The sequence below is a fragment of the Thermobia domestica genome, chromosome 2 (genome assembly GCF_964235325.1).
Source record: "Thermobia domestica chromosome 2, izTheDome1.hap1.1, whole genome shotgun sequence".
In the NCBI taxonomy this organism is placed as follows: Eukaryota; Metazoa; Arthropoda; class Insecta; order Zygentoma; family Lepismatidae; genus Thermobia; species Thermobia domestica.
The window spans coordinates 311,681,646-311,700,675 of NC_137455.1; the positions used below are offsets into that span (position 1 = coordinate 311,681,646).

A 19,030-nucleotide genomic window follows, 5' to 3' on the forward strand; every position below is an offset into this window, starting at 1 on the left:
TTCATCCGCCAGAGGGATAGCGGGGGTGGATCCGAAGTATATTTCGCATATTTTCCGAGGGCACACGTGAAATAGACAGGCTCTACCAAATTTCATATCTAAGCTTCAGAGATACGAAAGTTTGGTGCTACATTCTATAACGGATTGCTTCAACGCAATGCATTTGTAATTTACTTCCAAATAGTAAGCATAGTCGCAATAATTTTTCTCCTGTTTTGTATTACGTTACGCTTTGCAATTTTTTTTTTTTTTTTTTTTTTTGCTAAGGCTGGCACGGAATAACGCCCTCAGTCATGTAGGACTTCTTATATATATATATATATATAGAGAGAGAGAGAGAGAGAGAAAGAGAGAGAGAGGTTGATCCTAATCGTGATGCTATTTTATTCCGAAAAAGAAAATCATGACTACTTTATTACTTATTTTACTAAGAGTTTGATCTACATTTGCTACTGTTCATGGACCCAAGACTAATTTCCAACGGAAGGACATTAAAGTTTGAAAGCATTTCAGAGGTTCGGATTTAATCTTAAACTGTAGTTCGAGGTCTCATATAACCTCGCTTCTGAAAAGGGGCGGTAAACTGCTGGTAATACGGGCAGTTGCTATTACTTAGTGAGTCATTCGGCGCAATTGCATGTTTGTTCCAAATTTTATTTCGTGCAGTTTTACTATACGGATCCACAGTATAAGTAGTAATAGAAGTAGGGTTCGTTGTGTTCTGTTCTCGACATAAAATGGGCAAATTAAAAACTTTCCCACATTTTTTCGTACAGTTTACAATTTATGGATCCGTTTTATTTTACGTGTTCTATTTCTACCTACAAATGGAAGTGAATCTACCCTCAAATGGAGCCTTAGAGATCTTTATCTGTAGGACCTTGCAGCACTGGCTGCAGTTACGCTTTCGTTTGCATTTTATAAGCCAACAGGGCCAGGTAACGCTATTCTTCATAATTACTAGGTTAGCAAGTAGGTATTTTAAGTGCGTAATAGGCTGCAGAATTGGTGTTACTTCCATTTATAATAATGTAAATCATAATCGCAAGTATGATTAGTTGTGTGCAGTGATTAATGTAACCAATAGAAGTTCTATATTAGCTAAAGCGCGGGAAAGCTTGTTACTGGAGGGTTAATTGCGTAGCGTCCTGTGGCGCGGAGCTTGCTCATTATGGTTTGTGAGTACTTGCGGAGGCTAAGTTCTTTCGTTCTTCTCATACAGGCGTGAAAGTAATTTGAGACAAAAAGTTAAAATGGATAAGTTTAAAAAGATAGAAAAGATTGGTGAAGGTACTTATGGGGTTGTGTACAAGGCCAAGGACAAAGTTACGGGGAAATTGGTAGCAATGAAGAAAATTCGTCTTGAGACGTAAGTATAATTACTTTGCTTAGTTTTTGCGCCCAAGTAAGTAGAATATTGTTTGGATATTTAAAATTCGTGTTCTATGCATACTATTAATATCTTTGAAGTTGTGGCTTTTCAATATTAAAGCTGTTTGGCGCGAAATAGAAAACTTGAATTATAGAGTTGGATGGAATGTTGTTAAAAATGTTTTAATATATGTTTCAAATCCACACGATCCAGAATTTGTGTTACGGAATTAAATTTTGTCAGTAGAGTGAGTGGTTCATAGTTAACAAGCATACAGGAGGCATTTTTATTTTAGTTTTCAGAATTAACTAAAATTCCTAACGCGTTTCGCAATTACGTATTTCCGCCATTTCCGTTGTAGTGCGTAGACACGCGTCAGAATAGCTACAGCGTTAGTGAGGTACACGCACCATCGAAAAGTATTTTCTGTTCCTAGTAGTGACTGTATTTGTAGTAACTTTTGTTCAAAAATTGCTTAAATGCATTTTTTTAAACGAAAGATTTGGTTTTTATCGTTATTGACACAAAAAGAATAAAACTTCTATGAAAAGAAATGTGAATAGTAATAATAAACGTTAGTGGCGAAGATGGAAGTATTTTTAACTTAAGATATAAATCAAAAATAAGAATACATTCCTAAACGTGATTTTAGGAAACCTTTCTTTTGAGGTAGCTTTAGTGAGAATATATATTTTTTTTTTAACATTAGTAATTAAGCGAATAATTGGTTGTTAATGTGTAACTGGTATTTAAGGTAAACAAGCCAAAGTCAACATAATATTGAAATAATGTTCGGAAGAGGGCTAGCTCGCTGAGTACTGAAATTTTTAGGGCGTGGCGCATTTACATCAGCCAATGTAACTTAAAAGCAGAGGGGTTAATTCTATCTCGTTAACTTTTGAAGTTTTAAGGATGTTTCTCATTATATGACAATGTAATCTAAGCTAAGGCCTACCTTTTGAATTTTGTAACACTTTTTATATTAGCCCATGTAAAACGTCTCCTGTAGCGTAAAAGGCACAAACGTGGGACGTTAAACTAATTTTGTGTGTGGAACTGGTAGAAGAATTGACGTTGCAAGTTTTTTTTTCTCCCCCAAGATTATACAGTACATCGTTGTTAAGAGAGACAATAGTGGAATGAAGAAAGTGAGAGAAATTGGGAGTACACGTGGAAACTCCACACATCGTATTTGTTGTCCAGAAGGCCCACTTGGCAGGGGCTGAAATCGAGGTGAGGTGATTTTGAGTTTAACGTCCCTTTTCAGCAGCGAGGCTATATGAGACGTGGACCTACTGATTAACGTGGAATCCGAACCACATGATCTCCCGCCGGGAATCGAACCCGGGTCTCCCGCGCCAAAGGCGCGTACACGCTAACCGCTTAGCCACAGGAGCTCGGGGCTGAAATCGAATCGAACCCTACGCACCAGAGGTGAGCGCTCTACCACAGAGCCACCGCGACTTTGAGGAAAATAAGGAGTTTGAATTAAGTGCGAATGTTTCATTTGTGAGGAGTAAAAGTTGCTGCTTATTTATTTCTCTTAAGAGAAAACTAGGTTATCAATCAATTTACAATCTATATGTGCTTTGCAAATCGTAAATAAAAGATTCCAAAATAGAATAATTTATCTGCATAATTATACAGTATGTAGAGAAATTGTGATGATTGCTACAACATCTCGAAAGAAGAGACAAAGCAATTACATAAAGCAGATGAGCATCTTATGCGGGTCGGAACGAAAGCTGCCGCAGGATGCCTTTATGACCACATCTTTGTAAACTTTATTACATTTTTCTAGTTGGCTGAAGTACTAAATTTAAATACCGTACTTATAATATGTCTGAATGGGGATTCTGATTTATGTATGATCGTGCTATTACCCTTACAAAACTCGTTTGTTGTATTTTAGGATGAGCGTCGGCTGGACTTATTCTTGGTTTATTAATCCAAAGTGTATATTTAGTATGTTACATGCCTATGCCTACATATACATGTTACGCTAAGTGTATGATGTACTCTTCGTATTGTTTATAATTGCTTATCGAGTGTATTGAAACACATTGAAATATTTCGAATTACTCAGCTACTCATGTTCCACGAAGATGAGTACTTTGAAATGTTCCATACGCTTGATAAGTAAATACAAAATATTGGAACAGAACTTGCTCTAGGAACATTAGTAGGTGAGTAATTTGAAATATTTCTTAAGTTAACTACTTCCAAATGGAATTGTTTAGAATTTTAAGTGAACCTAACGCTTTTTGGTTTCCGGAACTTGTAAATGGGTTATAGTTAAGGAGCCGTACTTCCCATTTAGGGAAGGACGAGAATCGCCATACTTTCAGGAATTATTCATTGACTATCTAGGATGTTAAAAAGTAGGTAATAGACTGAGTTCTTGCCCTTGTACTTAGGGTATTTAGGTAGTGCAACAGTAAGATGTATCCTCGTGCTAGGGAGATGAGAAGTAGCTGTTCTTAACTATTACCGTAAAGGTGTCTAAGACAGACATCACATGGACACTCTTCCGGACATAGTATCTGCCACGAAATTTACCAAGATTTGAGGTTATTTTTGAATGAACTTACCGTAATTTTATCGTGGGTTATAAATTTCAGTGGCTCAGTGGTGGAGCAGTTATACTGGTAGACGGGATCCCAGGTTCGATCCCCGATCATGTAACTTTGCGATGGACAACGTTGTGCTAGTGTTTTCTCAGGGCACTCCCGTTTCCTCCCACTTTCTCATTTCACCATTTCTTCCACTACCATTCACTTACTTCAATCGTCTCACTTAGTGGTGGGACGTTAACTTAAAAAAATTATAATTTCAGTTCACTGCGAATGAGTTCGTTTCTTCAACTTCAAGGCAGTATGAGACGTGGACCTAAAGCATAATGTGGGGTCCAAACCACATAAGCTTCTGCCAGGAATCTAACCTGGGTCTCCCACACCAAAGGCACGTACGCTAACCACTTAGCCATGAGGGAGCTCTATTATATCCTTCGTCATCGACTAGTTAACGTACATACTTTCCGTACGTGCTGATTCTTGTTCGATTCCTACTGCAGATTGTTTGTCTACTTTTCGGTTTTTGGGGTAAATGTCATCAGATTTGGTCATTGGCTTAATTTTGCGTCAGCCTGTTATGTATTTGTAGTACTTATATTGAACACTCCTGGATTACGGTAATACTTTATTAGTAGACTGCTATACTCCGAATTTTGGCACTGCTCGTTATTGCTTCGTTGTTTTACACACCACCAATAAGAAATAATAAATTTGAAAGCTGTTAGCTATTAACATGTTCGGTACACCAAGAGACTCAACTATAAGATAAACCTTCTGTAAGTTAAAGTAATTGACTAGTTCCGTTTGGCAAATGATGTAATTAGATCCTACACATTTTCAAATAATGGAATTTGTGTTTCTTGTTGCTTTGTGATGAACTTGGTTTGGTTGAGTTAAAGTATTTTAATTTCTGCGTCGTAAGAATATTCAGATATATATTTAATTTTTTTATAGGTGTATGATTACTTACTGTCAGTTAAGGTACGTATAATTTATCATATCCTGTGCGCAGGTTTAACACTGATGAAAATTCAATGTTATAACATCAGAGAAGCATTAGGAAGGCTGAAATTAAGATCATTGCTTTTAGTCCCAACTTCACGTGGCAGAGCATGGTACGATTCTGTTGTTCACATTTCGAAGTTTTATTAGTAAGTAGTGCCTTCCAAATTTTGGAAAATACGACTTAATAGGACGGATATGAAGAAAAATGTTTCACATTTATATTTACGCAGTGATGCACGTCATCCAGCACACAAGGGTAAGGGAAGTTGCAAGTGTTATTTCAGTGAGCAGCGGAAGAAAATGATCGATACATTGGTACTAGGGTTGAGAAAATTGGAAAAAATCCACGAAAATGTTCACAGATGTGTTTGGTGCTTTATTAGTGCTTTTGAATTATAGTAGATTTATTGAAATTCGGAAACTATTGAAGAAATATCGTATAACCTAATTAATTTTAAATGATTTTCTACATTGTGTTTATTTATTTATTATAGTCACCTATCACAATAGAAAAGTAATATTAAACATTTCCAATGTACCTTTTTATCCAATTAATATGTTATCTGGTACTCTTAAATCCACGAGATGACCTTAGTGTCACAAATTGCTCTGAATCATGCCTAAGGACATTCGATAGCTAACCGTTGGAACCTAGCACATGTGTACGAAATGTTGAAATTGTTAGTCAAAAGTTAAGCTACTGTGGCTTCAAGATAAGTAAGCTTTTCGCAAAACTGCGCTACATTTTACAGTTTTATTTTGATAAAGACGCAAATGCTGCGCAGGCTCGTGAAGAAATTTGTGCTGTTTATGGAAAAGATATGCTATCAGCAGCAAGTCAGAAAATGGTTCATCCTCTTCCGTTGTGGAAATTTCAATGTCCAAGTTGTAGCTCGCAGTGGGCGACCGATCTCAGCAAAATTAGACTATATTCTGCCAAAAAAATGAACATCACCCATAACCTTAAAAATCCATCGTCAGACGGTGTTAAATTGTTAAGAGAAATCTGACCACGGAAAGAAGCTCGAAGGTTAGATGCCACATGATCCGACTCAATAACATATGTTCCATGAAATTTTGAAATTTTTATCTGCGAATCTACTGAAACAACGGATTCTGATCATTTCTGTGAAGCAGCTAATGGGGGGTGTTGAAAGGTCGATAATCTGCGACACCAATCTACGATAAAGCTCGTTGTCGAAGCTAGATGCTTCACAATCTGTGGCAAAATCCATGCTTATGCCCAGGAAGATTGTTCTGTCTTTGGTGGGATTGGAAGGGCTACGAGCTCTTGCCACACTCACGAAATTTTGTCAGTGTCGTCTCATGCTATACAGAGAGATCCTAAGGGTACAGTGTTGTCAGATTGCAGCTGAAGTTTGTTTTATATTTTCGCTATTATTGTGTGGATGGCATTTAGTATCAGCCCCAAATCCATCGACGGCTCCTGAGCCGGTACTGTGGCTTATATGGAACCGTTGTAAACGACCAAGTTTATCCATATACCTACTGTCGCTAACGCGCCTGCTTTCTACGGACGCACCCCCTCACTGTCGTTCGGGCCTCTGTTGCGCTCCTGCCCTGACTCTGTTAGCATTCGTGCTTTTCAGTGGCCACCTAGCACAAGTTGGTTCGTGATTTATGCTCTGTAGCTTTTATGCCATATATCCACACTGTTGATACTCATACCTACATTACAGTTACAAATAGCAAACCGTAATCACTACTAATTGAGCCAATCACTACCAAGTGATTTGGGGGAGAAAATAATAACCTATTATTGTTACCGTCTAATTCGAATAATTGTTAGTGTTTGTTATAGTTCAAGTGCTGTTTTTTGTTGCCGGTCGCAATGTTTTTAATTTTGGCAACATTGTTGAGAGTCCAGGCTTTACGAGTCCTCGCAGTCACAATAGCAATTCCAAAGAAACGGCCGGAACTGGTCGTGAGAAAGGGTTCGTATATCACGCTTGCAAAGTCAAACAGCAAACATCTTTAACGACACGTCAGAAAGCGAGATAGCTTATCTGGGATATTTTAATGTATCGACCGTATACCCCAGACCTAGCACTGTCAGATTTATTGTGTCGGTCGCTAGGACTCCCTGAATAATCGTAGGGTAGTTTCGAAAGAGCCCTGTGAAAACCACGTCATTGTTTTTTGACAGAAACAACAAACCATCAGTGGTGACAGGATTATGGTGTTTCCGAGAAATTGGCAGATCATCGGACAAAATGGTGCATATGTGGTTTCATAATGGTATTTTCAAGACATAATAAATGTATTCTTGATTTTGACTTCCAAGGTCTAAATACTTTTATTATTATTATTATTATAGATAACCTGACACATTTCAAAGCACGCTTTGTCTTTTTCAATATTGATGCCTCATTACATACTGTATCCATTATTTGTCCTGAAATTGTGTCGAGTATTGAACGATGTATGGATAGGAATATTGCGGAAGACACAGCGTGTGTTGAAAAATATATGTAGCTTAGATCTAAAAGTCACTTTTTGACAAAAATGAGATGTTCGTGAATTCTAACGCCTATAAATGAATATTTTCTTGTGCAAGAAAGGTAAATGTTGATAGTATATATTCCAAACTATTTCGTGTTGATATTTGCTCTTCTTGCACAAGAAAACATCCATTTATAGACGTTAAAATTAAAAAAAAATCTCATTTTTGCGAAATATATATATCGGGTGTTCTACGAATGGCTCCCACGAACCACAAAGCACTATTCAAGTTACAGTAACGCAAAAGATACCTTTGGGATCCTTGTCTGGAGACACGAATTGCACTATATGGCAACGCTGCAAATAAAGAGCCATAGAATAATTACTAATCTATCAAACAGTTCCATCGATTCTTTCCAGATGGAGGCTAAAGTCGATAGAGATTGACACTAGCATCAATTATCACTGTAGCAATCAGTTTAATTTGTAGAGTGATGCTAATGGTTCCAAGTTAATCTGCTACGTTGCCACATTGTGAAATTTTGATTCCCCATAGCGGCTGAAGGAGGCCACGGAGGGCAACCATCATATAGCATTTTTGCTTTATTTTGCCCTGTAGAATAGTGATCTGTGGTCCATGGGCGCAATTTTTAAACACCCTAGAAGTCATTTTAATTTAATGTTAACTTACTTTATCGTGCTTGAAGTTAGTGGTAAGGTAAGCAGGAGAAAGGGATTAAAACAAAATAACTTAAGGAGCATCCTGGTATTTGGTTTATCATTTAAGAAAATCAGATGTAACTTTAGCCAGGGTAATTGTCTTTTAACTGTCACTATTATACTGCTTAATGATTACTTCTATCACCAGCGGCCTACTGGCTATCTCAGCGAAGTGATTTAGGAATTTTCCTACATAGTTGGCCATCACAAAACGAACTCGGTGAAACCTTGACTTGCCAGACGGTCGCTTATAAGTGTCACGTAGAGTGCGAAATGATCTAGAGGAAATTTTCTCTGAGAAGAGGTCTTACACATCAATCGCCACTAACATAGACATGATGAACAGGTGGATTCTTTTCTTCGAACTCCAATTTTTGTGACACTTGGCACCAACGAGAGTGGTACCCAAGTAACAAATTTCGTGCAGTTGTAACATCAGTAGACAGACGTGTTTTTCCGGTAGATCGCTAAAGATTTTCAGTGAACTTCACTGAGTTCATAGGATGGAGGTACGTATGGGCAGATCCTCTATTTCATAACATCCTTGCACCTGACGCAGTGCATGAGCATATCAAAACAAGCTAGTTTGAGCCCAATTTGTAATCTCTTCCTTCCGGATCTATTATTCTGATGGGGATTTGCATTTTAGAGAACTTTTTTAGTTTGGCAAGTAGCCGTCCAGTAAATTTTGCAATTAAACACAATATTAACCGTGATGTGTTCCTGTATGTGTCATAATCATATTTTTTTCTTTTAATTGTTTATCTATACTACTGGCAGGATACTCGAATTGCCTGATTACGTTGAATTCCCACATGCTTTCAAGTTGCAAATGTCGCTGTTGTGCATAATCAATTGAAAATTATGATCTACTTATTGTGTTCAATTTGTAAGAAACATGGGTATTTGATCGAAAATTAGAAAAATAATAAATAAAAGAACGTAGTAGGTATATCCTGTTCTTAAGGGTATTGGTGTTCATTTGTTGACTAATCATAATCTTCGTGAGGGTTAAGTAGATGATGAAATTAATGCGGACTTGGAAGAGTTTTATTGTACCAGATCAGTGTAAATAATTGTGCTAGGTTAATACGAAATCACTTACTTTGAGAACAACTTAACCTTTTAAACTGAGGAGAAATTAAATCATTGTTCAAATAGCAGCTGCTACTACTATTATTAAGTATTCTGCCTTTTGGCAGGTTCTGGGACTAATGAGGGTAATTTTCCTCCTATTTGTTTTATGTATACATAAATTTGTACCTATTGCATTTAAACTAAGAATTCTAAGATTATTGCAGTGTAGATCCAGATGCACATATAGGGGAAATGCATTGTGAAGAATCTAGTAAATAATAGATAAAATCACATTTCATTAAAATTCTTGGATTTAAGAATGTAAATTTGCAGGATATTGAAGATCAAGTACTGAGAATGGCTACTTTAAATATTTTTCAGCTAATTCTAGTCATTTTTGTATCTAGAAAGTAACATTTTCGAAAAGTTTAATCAGAAGCAGTTGGAATGAATAGTTTTGTCTTTCAGTACACAATAATATTGTTCATTCGTTGTAGTTTAGAAATATTTGTTGTATACATGATCATTTTAATCTTCATAAAAGAATATGTGTGGTTCCGTAACGGTAATTTCTAAGTATGTGATGTAAACAGGATGACTTTTCAGTCTTCATGAATGATAATGGACATATCAAATGGGAAAACATGGTAAAATCAAATGATGAACCATAAATATCAGGTATTGGTATAGTGTGGAGTCCCTGCCATTGTGTTCACGCCAGCAGAATGTGTGTCGATTATCCTAGAAGACCAACTTCGCATCACGTTTCCAAGATGGCAGGCTGTCAGGTGTAGGAACTCGCACTGTGGTATATGGAAACAAGTTACATCACAGTGTTTGAGTTTCCTATATCTTACAGCTATTAATCAACGCAGGTCATTATTAGCCATCACATTGGATACAGTATGCAGTGAAATTTCGAAGAATATTATGGTGTGAGCTGTGAACTACAGAAGATTTTTGCATCGGAGGACAGAAATAAACCTAATCATACCTTGTAAGGTGGTGGTAGAATTATCTTTCTGTTCCGAAACGTAAATCTTGATTGAAATTTTGAAGGTGCTTGGTAGTTAATTTCATAATATATTTTATTTTAAAGTATGATTTTCATAGTGTGAAACTATGAATGGCTATCTGCAGTCAATGTGATTAAATGTCAAGTGAGGAAATAAATAGTAATTTAAATGTGATGCTTGATGGAATATAATTGTGATATGGTGTTGTACAATTTTCATTAGAACCATTAATCGAACTGTAATTTTAATCTTTTGTATATGGTTATAGGAAAATATGTTAAGTAGAAAACTTGTAATAAAGACTCCAGAATATGTCTTAGTATAACAGTCCATTCAATAAAAGAGGGTTTTCTAAATAAAGTTGATTTCACTGGACATAGTTTTATATAGGAACATATTGAATAATGTCTTATGTTTATGTAAATAATACAGGAATAACTGACAACACAACATTGCTGCATGTCTTGCAAATAAGAACAGAAATAAAACGCCGCTCTGCTGAATAAGACTGTACTATCCATAAAAATAAATACTTTACATGTTACATTTCGATCTTCTAACCAAGATCCTCGTCAGATACTGTGTGTCTGATGAGGGTCTTGGTTAGAAAATCGAAATGTAACATGTAAAGCATTTACTTTTATGAGTAGTACAGTCTTGTTCAGCAGTGCAGTGTTTTATTTCAATGCTAGAATTAATATAGACGTTTCCAGTAAGTGATTATATAAATATTAAGTGCATTGTATTTTCTAAAAAAGAAAACCCTGCCTAAGCGCAATATAATTTCCAGAAAACGTATGTGTCAATGGGTTAAGACCTGTAGTTGCAATAGTTTTGTTCTTTTCGGGTGTTTATGCTCAGAAGCTAACGGAAGCAATGATTATGGAAATAAACGAAATGGAGTAAAAAAAAGGGGGGAAGAACCGCCTCACACACTTTGTCCATTACAAAGCCCACATGGCGTGAACTGGAGCCAAGGACCCCGCGCAACAGAACCCACGTGAACGCTTACCACTAATTTTGTTGCTGTGGAGTAACTAGTAGGGGGGGCACCGTAGTCTAGTGGTTAGAGCGTTGGATTAATGTCCACGTGGTCCCGGATTCAATTCCCGGCCAGTGCTTCAATTTTCGGCGTCCATCCAGCGTCGTGAGGCAAACTGGGGAGTCACGTGAATAATAGACGTAACGGCAACTAGGTCTAGAAAGCTCCCGATACGCAGGTTAGTGATAGGATGACGCGGTGCACTGAACATGTTCCCCGCTAGGCTGAACGTAGTTCCACCAGTCGCTAACAGATGGCGTAAAGCGGCTCAGGCCCACAAATCGGGCCGTAACGCCTAGTGTTTTATTATTATCTAGTAAGTTGGTAGTTCCTAATTTTTGACTTGTATGTTTATTCTTCCATCAAAATAACTTACATTTCCGGTAAACAAACTGCATTCGTGATCAGTTTCGAATTCGTTATTGAAGCATTGTATTAGCATAAGGGATGATCTGTTTAGGCATGTACTCTTGTGTGAAGAGGTGTTTATTAAACCTTTTAGGATGTAGCTAAATACCTTAGCTACGTTTGTTTAGTTTATCTTTCATGAAGAAATAACTTAAATTAGTTTCGTTTCACAGTGTGAAATTACGGTAGACTTCCGAACTATAGGAATTGAATATTCAGACTTGGAGTAGCACATCTATAACTATTGGAATAGGTTTATGAGATCAAAGATAGAACGTTCTAGGAACGTCTGTAGAATAAAATATTGGTTGTTGTTTTGATTATAACTTAAAAACTGATGTAAGTTATCGTGATTTTTTTTGAGGGGGGGGGTCGAGAACGTAATAGCTAATAATTATACCTAGAATATGGCTTAAATTACTTCCACGAATTTGAAATATTTTCTGTGCTAATTAGTATTATTTTATATTGTAAACACTGGTTGGGGCGTCAATTTAAAACAAGTTTTTAGTTGATTGTTGTAGTCAATAAGTAGTTAATCTGTTTCACTCTTTTATAGAATTATATAAGAACTTGAAAAGAATATGAAGGTATTATCGGCTTGTTCTGTTAGGGCACCAGCAATGTTGACATCCGTTTTAAATGTCTTGTGTAAACGATGTACCCTTGTTCTACAGTACTTTATCCAGGCTAACATTCAACTTGCGAGGAAGATAACGATATTTGAAAATTCACTACTAAGGTGCCGTTGCGTAGGAGGAAGAATAGTAAGCAAATGAATGTTTCGAGGGCAAACGTAATGAGACAGTCACATTGTTGGATTGGGCTAGCTGCTCACAATGATTAGCAACTTGTACGTTGGCTACCAAGATTAGCGGACTTAACCCCAGCGATACTTTCTGTGGGAACATCTCAAACATTGTGTACAAACCATCTCTACGCCAAGGTGTCCGTGAACTGCAAGAACGTACGTACGAGTGTAGTGCAAACTGCTGATGAAAACGTGCTGCAACGGTCTGGATGGAATTGATTACCCAATATATGTATGCAGGGTAACAGGATTCATAATAAGCATTTATGTTACTATATTACAATTCTTATTAAAACCTGCAGTACTTGAGTAAAATTTTAAGAATTTGTAAAATTTATAAAGAATATATAAGAAGCTAATCATTTTAAAATACCGTACTAGAATTAGGCATAGTTTCTCTCCTTTTTTTATCTCAACCCTCTAGAATCATTTCAGTGCATTGCAGTCTTGGCATATGAGTAATCATAGGTACAAACATCCGAGGCTTCCATCAGGTCTATACAGTGACATATCTAATGCACTTAGTTTCGTGACAATCTGAGGATGTATAACTTATCATTTGAACGCGATAGCTAGTATATCCCGTTGTACAATCATAGAGTATTTTGCAAAATAAGGCTATAAGCCTGGAAAGTGCGGAATATTTTTGTGATAACCTTACAAATCGCTGCTTCCCAGCGTAATCGAATCCTGCAAAACTTAGAGTTTAATCCGAAATATTTCCTCTAGCTGTGAAGAAAGATACCATATCCCTTTGTACCAATATTGTAAGCAGTGGTTTGAATTTTGCCACATTCGGATAATTAGTTGCTTGATCCATTTACACCTAGGTGACGCTATACGCTTGACGGTAGTAAATTTTGTTTACTCCTATATACATGCATTTACAACGTAATTTATGCACAAACGTTGATGAAGGGTAGTGTTGAGAATTGAATCACATTGATCCGTAAGGACATCATTTGGTGATTGTGAAGTTTCGTATTCATTCGACATGTTTTGCATAGCACAGAATTCGTTGGTTAGGCTGGTATGTTCTGGATTTTGTGGGTGGATATTTGACTGGTCATTGTGTGTAATATGTATGCCACTGACGACATCCATACACACGATTAATCCGTTCTCAGATTGTTTCATAATTAGTGTGCGTTATAAAGAGCCACTATACATCCTTCTTAATACCGGTTGAGTTGCATCACGTCATTCCTCCACAAACTTAAGTACGAATCGTGCCAAACTAAGTCATTGATCAGTAGTATGGTGAAACATTTCGCGCGTGAGAGTTTCAACGGGGCAAAGTTGTTAGCATAAATCCTGATCAGCTTTCTATATCTACGCAGCAGAAAAGTAACATTAATTCAGTAGACAGCATGTATAGGAACGATTATGAAAACGAAATTTTGCAATTTTACACAACTAGTATAAATAAAAACCTAACGAAATTTAAAATGATGTGGAGTATTGCGTAACTTTGAGGGGTAATCGGGAGAATAGAGATATGTCATTTCCGGTTATGAGATCTCTAGTGCGAGATTAGATGACCATTGTTTCTGTAGAAAGTATGCAATGTTGTGTTGCTCGTTGAAAACTTGCTACGAAGAGAGAATGACGAAAATTTTAATGCCGTAACGTAGTTTAAATTGTTTTATGAGCAACGTGGAAAGTTCTTTTAATCTTGACCCTGTGTAACCAAGTTATGTCCTATATCTTTTTTTTTTTTTTTTTTTTTTTTTTTTTTTTTTTTTTTGTAATGTGGCTTATTCATGCCCTATGACACTACTTTATTTTTAAAAATACAGTATTTCAAAGAAAGTCGTGCATTTCCTTTGCTTTTGTGCTTACGTAATTTCTGATGGGGTAAGATCTCCCTAGCACACATAGGGGGAGACAAAAATGATAGAAAACGTCCTATATTAGTGTCAAATCCAGTTTTCGGGGTAGCTCAGATAAATAGTGACAGTCCCGATGGCGTTTAAGTCCGATTTAAACCCTCATTTGCATTCTTGGGGGGGGAGGAGTGAAATGGTGACGTAAAAATATCGAAAATGGCCGATACAGTGTCGAATTATTAGCTTTCAGCGTCGCTAGGTTAATTGGTGGCAGTCCTGATATCGTTTTAAGTCGAAGTTCAGCCCCAGTGGGGGTAAGATCCCCTGAGCATTCCTAGGGGGTGTGACAAAACATAAATATAAGAAACTACGATGTTAGTGTCGAATCCATAGTTTTCAGTGACGTTCCAAATGCCGGCTAAGTCCAAATTTGCCCCTATTTGCAGAGGGTGGTGTGGGAGAGTTGAAAAATAAAATGACAGACTTGTCGAATTTATAGTTTTGGGGGTTGAGAACACTTCTGACTCGTTTGAAATGGCTTTTGGAAGGTAGATAGTACCCACTTCAAGAGTTTTTTTTTTTATTCGTATCAGTGATTAAAGGCGAGTTCTGGGGGAGGTATGATTATTAAAAGTAGAGTGTCTTTGTATTTTTTTTTTTTTTTTTTTTCTGTTAAACATCCATCGAAGTAAATGTTCATAGGGGAAGAGAGAACCTATTCTTCTCGTGCGAAGAACTGGCATTTCAGCTAGTAAACTATAAAACTTTTTGGTGTTTGTTCGAGTCTTGTTAAATTTAAGTCTGATAGGGGGCGCGGTGGCTCAGTAGTAGAGCGTTCACCTCCGGTGCTTGGGGTCCTTTGTTCGATCCCAGTTCGCGTCGTGTAGACTTGGTGGTGGACAAACATCGTGCTCGTGGGTTTTCTTGGTTCTCCCGTTTCTTCCCACTTTCTTCATTCCATCATTTCACTCATCACAGTATTCTTTACCGTAACCGGCATAAGCGTGGGACGTTAAACTTAGATTTCATTTCATTTTTTAACAGTCTTATACGTTGTGTGATGTATCTGAGAATGTTGGAAGAATAGAACGCAAATAACTAGAATAACCATAGCTTTGGTATTCGAAGACAAAATTACAACTATTTTACAATAAACAAGAAATGATTGCTTGTATTGCGAAATGCAATAAAATTGAACATCATTGTAAAGGCGCTTGTCTCACCTCCACTTTGAATTTCTCTGAATAACTCAATGGAAACTATCTATAAAGAAAATGAGCAAAATGGTATTAAATACTCTTTCTGATGTTATAATTGTATGACACACTCATTTCTGCATTATATACAAAGTATTGAGAACCAGTAATAAATTTTACACGTACCACATTGTTTTTTGGTTCGTCATCGCTTTTTCTTTTTTAAAGTTATTCACTAAACTATAAAAAATTGAGGGTGAGCGAAGCGATTATCTTTAGGATCTAACATCTTAGTGTTGTAGCTAGTGATAGTGCCTTATATCAAAAGGAATTAATAGACGTATGTACTCAAGTCATATTTCCTCAGTGTGTGTGTGTGTGTGTAAGAATTCTTAATGTATCCTGATTTCTAGTTCCTGTAAGTACCAGTTCTGTTCTTAACCCTCAGAGGGAAGAAACTGGTTGCGTTACCCTCAACTTAGTTCAATCATGTTTGACAAAATTTAGGCAGAACCGGGGGAAAATGAAGCTAAAATTTACTTTGAGTCATGATTTTCCAGGCGATTCAATGCCTTTTGCGCTGGAGAAACAAGGTATTACTGGAATTGTTTTTACAAACAAATGTCTCTGTGCACGGAGTTCAAATTAAGTTTAGATGAGATACTACTATAAAGGGTGGCCCAAAAGTAGGTATACAGTACCGTGCTGATCAGCTCATTGCGTTTTATATAATTTCTTATTGTTATCCATATTATTTGTTCTTAATGCCTTTTTCTTATATCTTAAGCTTGGAACACCCGAAGCAAATAAAACCGTAAACTAGCATGTTATACTTCATCAATGCAGGGATGTATACGTACTTTTTGGCACCCTGTATAGGCTTTAGATTCAATTACCAGGATCCCACTGACCTGGAAAATATGAAAGTCAAGGAATTCAGCTTGCTTGTAAAAAGTTCTGGAAAGGGCCAGGAAATTTTACGAAAGCTGCAAAAGTCAGAGAATTTTAAGTACTTTTTGTTCCATCCAGAAAACTTTAAAACTGTAGGTCTGCCGGATTTCTGTTTGCCCTACTCACCTCTTTGATAGAGGATATAAAGTAAATTAGTTCTGTTTTCTAATCTTTTCTGCTTATGCAAACACACTATACATGTACATGCTTAGTAAATCAGGAACTCACTGGTTGGGACATTATACAGTATATAGACATGGAACTTTGTAAAAGTCAGGAAATTCGTGCTCACCACCTACGTGGGAGCCCTGATTACGTATGGTCTTATTTTGAACTTGTTACGATATCTCAGTAACAGTAAATAATCTGCAAATATTAAAAGAAAAAGCTTTTATTTTGTTTCTCTCGCTTTCAGCGCTTCAGTATTGCAGATATTGCAAGAGCATTCGATATAAAAATTTGTTCTGCAGTGCGTTCGTTAGCTTTTCATTGTGCGACCTAAAGTCGCAGAGCCACGTACGTTTGAATGAAGCACAATACCTTTGTCCACCATTTACACGACATCAGAGGAAATTGCTGACTAGCTTTTCCTTCGTTTTTTCTTCATACCAAAATGTTCAGAACTCGGGATAAATAACAATCTTAGTGCTAATTTTGGCAGTATCATAAATTTCATTGATTTACCGGGAAGATCAACTATAATCGGCGTGAGGGAGAAACTTTTGATAACAGTAGTATGCTGAGAAGAAATCAAACTAGGCTTATGAAAGAATGCTTATTGTTTAGAGAGCAGTAGAAATTATAAGGGATGATACAAGAATCAGTCTACGATTGCGACACACATCCGATCAGTATTTTTCAACAGATACTTCGATATTACCAGCTTAACTAAAGTCTTGTTACAAGTAATCACATAAGTAAGGTAGAAACTAACACTGGAAAAAGAAGACACACCTTCAGTTATTCCCTCCGTTTTGCTCAATCTCGGTGTATAGGTTCACTGGCACTTTGTCTGAAAACAACTACGTAGTTTGATTTTCTGATCCGTAACATAAAGTTCACAGATACAAAGTGTCCACAATTGAGCGTAACATTTACGAATTAGTCCCATGTTCAACAATTCATACCAACATTCGGACAGTAAACGATTACGTACCACAGTCTTTAGGGCGTCGTGTTGACAGTTCCTTCTAGGGTAGATGAGAAAATTCCCTTACAATGCATTTTGCAGATCCCTGCATTCGAAGAAATTCCACAGGAAAAAAAGGTAAATATTATATTGTACCTCAAACTTCAGGTTTCAACATCATCATGAAGGACCTGGAAGAGCATTCTATTCTCTCGGTGTTTCAAAAACCATTTACTTGGACATTTACTAGAGGATGAGTTTCCTGCTTGTAATCTGTCGCGAAATGGATATATGAAAATTGTATTTGGTAACAATCGTTCGTATCAGTTATCAGAGATTGATGCTGTTTAATGATCCTGGACACCGGGAATCTCAGTATCTTGTACACAGCTAAGCTATTTGCTTAGGATATTGATCAAGAGAACGGTCTACGTCCTTGCTTTAGTATTTGACCGTTATTATATACGAATTGCTTATGCAACTTTCGTCTTAAACTATTATGGTCAAACATAAGCATCCCTATACGTCAAAGCCGCTGAGATAGTTACATCTCCAAAATCGATGGATTGGTGTTCACCGTCCAGGTTTGTGGGACGGGCCTACAACTTAAATTGATCCAAACCACGTGAGCTCTCGCCGAGAATCGAACCTGAGTCTTCCACACCTGCATCTCCACAGGAAGTGATTTGAAGAATTTCTGTGGGAATTCCATCTTCATTTCCTTCACGGGATCGATAGGGTATATCAGAGAAGGTAAGAGGGATAGCAGATCTGTCCCGCTAAGGCCTTGGTAGTCCATATGTTGATTGGACTCATATGCTCGAGCTTTCAGGGTGCGTTTCTGTTAGAGGGATAGAATTGGCAATAAGAAGCTGCACCTTCATTGCGTGAAAAGCGTATTGCTTCATCTGTATGCTGCAAAGCTTGGGGGAGAAATATGGTCAACGATGCGAATATAAATCTCTAGACTAGTTGAGGGTTTCCATGTACACGAGCCAAGGCGCTAATAACCACTATTTATTTTAGCTGTTCTTCCTCCAACGTTAGCTGTACCACGTTAACATCCTTTTCATGTTTACCATCAGATGTTGGGTATGTGCAATGGTTCTACCAGTTTGTGATTGGTCGCTGGTGAATGGTATTGTGTCCGAATAGACGGCGCTCCCAAGAGCTAGAATCGATGATCATGTAATTGAGAGAATATACAGCAGCAGCAGCAGGCAGTGAATGTGTACTAGCGGGATGTAACTGGAGAGTGTTGTGCCAATCAAATGGAGACAAATAAGGAGCACACGTTGTTTTTCCGAAGAGGATCTAGACTGTCATAACAGTCCGAATCCATCTGTAGAGGAGTTAGCGAAAACCTTCCAGATACACAGAACCATGGAAAGAATGTGTCACTGATTTTCAGAACGTTCGCTCGTTGGGTTCCACATCT

At 37.2% G+C, this 19,030-nt stretch overlaps 1 protein-coding gene across 3 annotated transcripts in view; it reads left to right on the top strand.

Annotated features, from left to right (window-relative positions):
- The first annotated feature begins 944 nt into the window (after positions 1-944).
- LOC145678622 (cyclin-dependent kinase 2-like) overlaps positions 945-19,030 on the top strand; it is a 128,054-nt gene continuing 109,968 nt past the window's right edge. Inside the window, exon 1 of one of the 3 annotated variants that reach the window (XM_081748976.1) lies at positions 945-1,369. In XM_081748976.1, coding sequence (XP_081605102.1) covers positions 1,254-1,369 — 116 coding nt within the window. In that variant the 5' untranslated portion in view covers positions 945-1,253. Of the gene's footprint in view, positions 1,370-4,888; positions 4,927-19,030 lie in introns of those variants that run through there. The other 2 variants (XM_081748977.1, XM_081748978.1) reach the window with 2 other exon arrangements.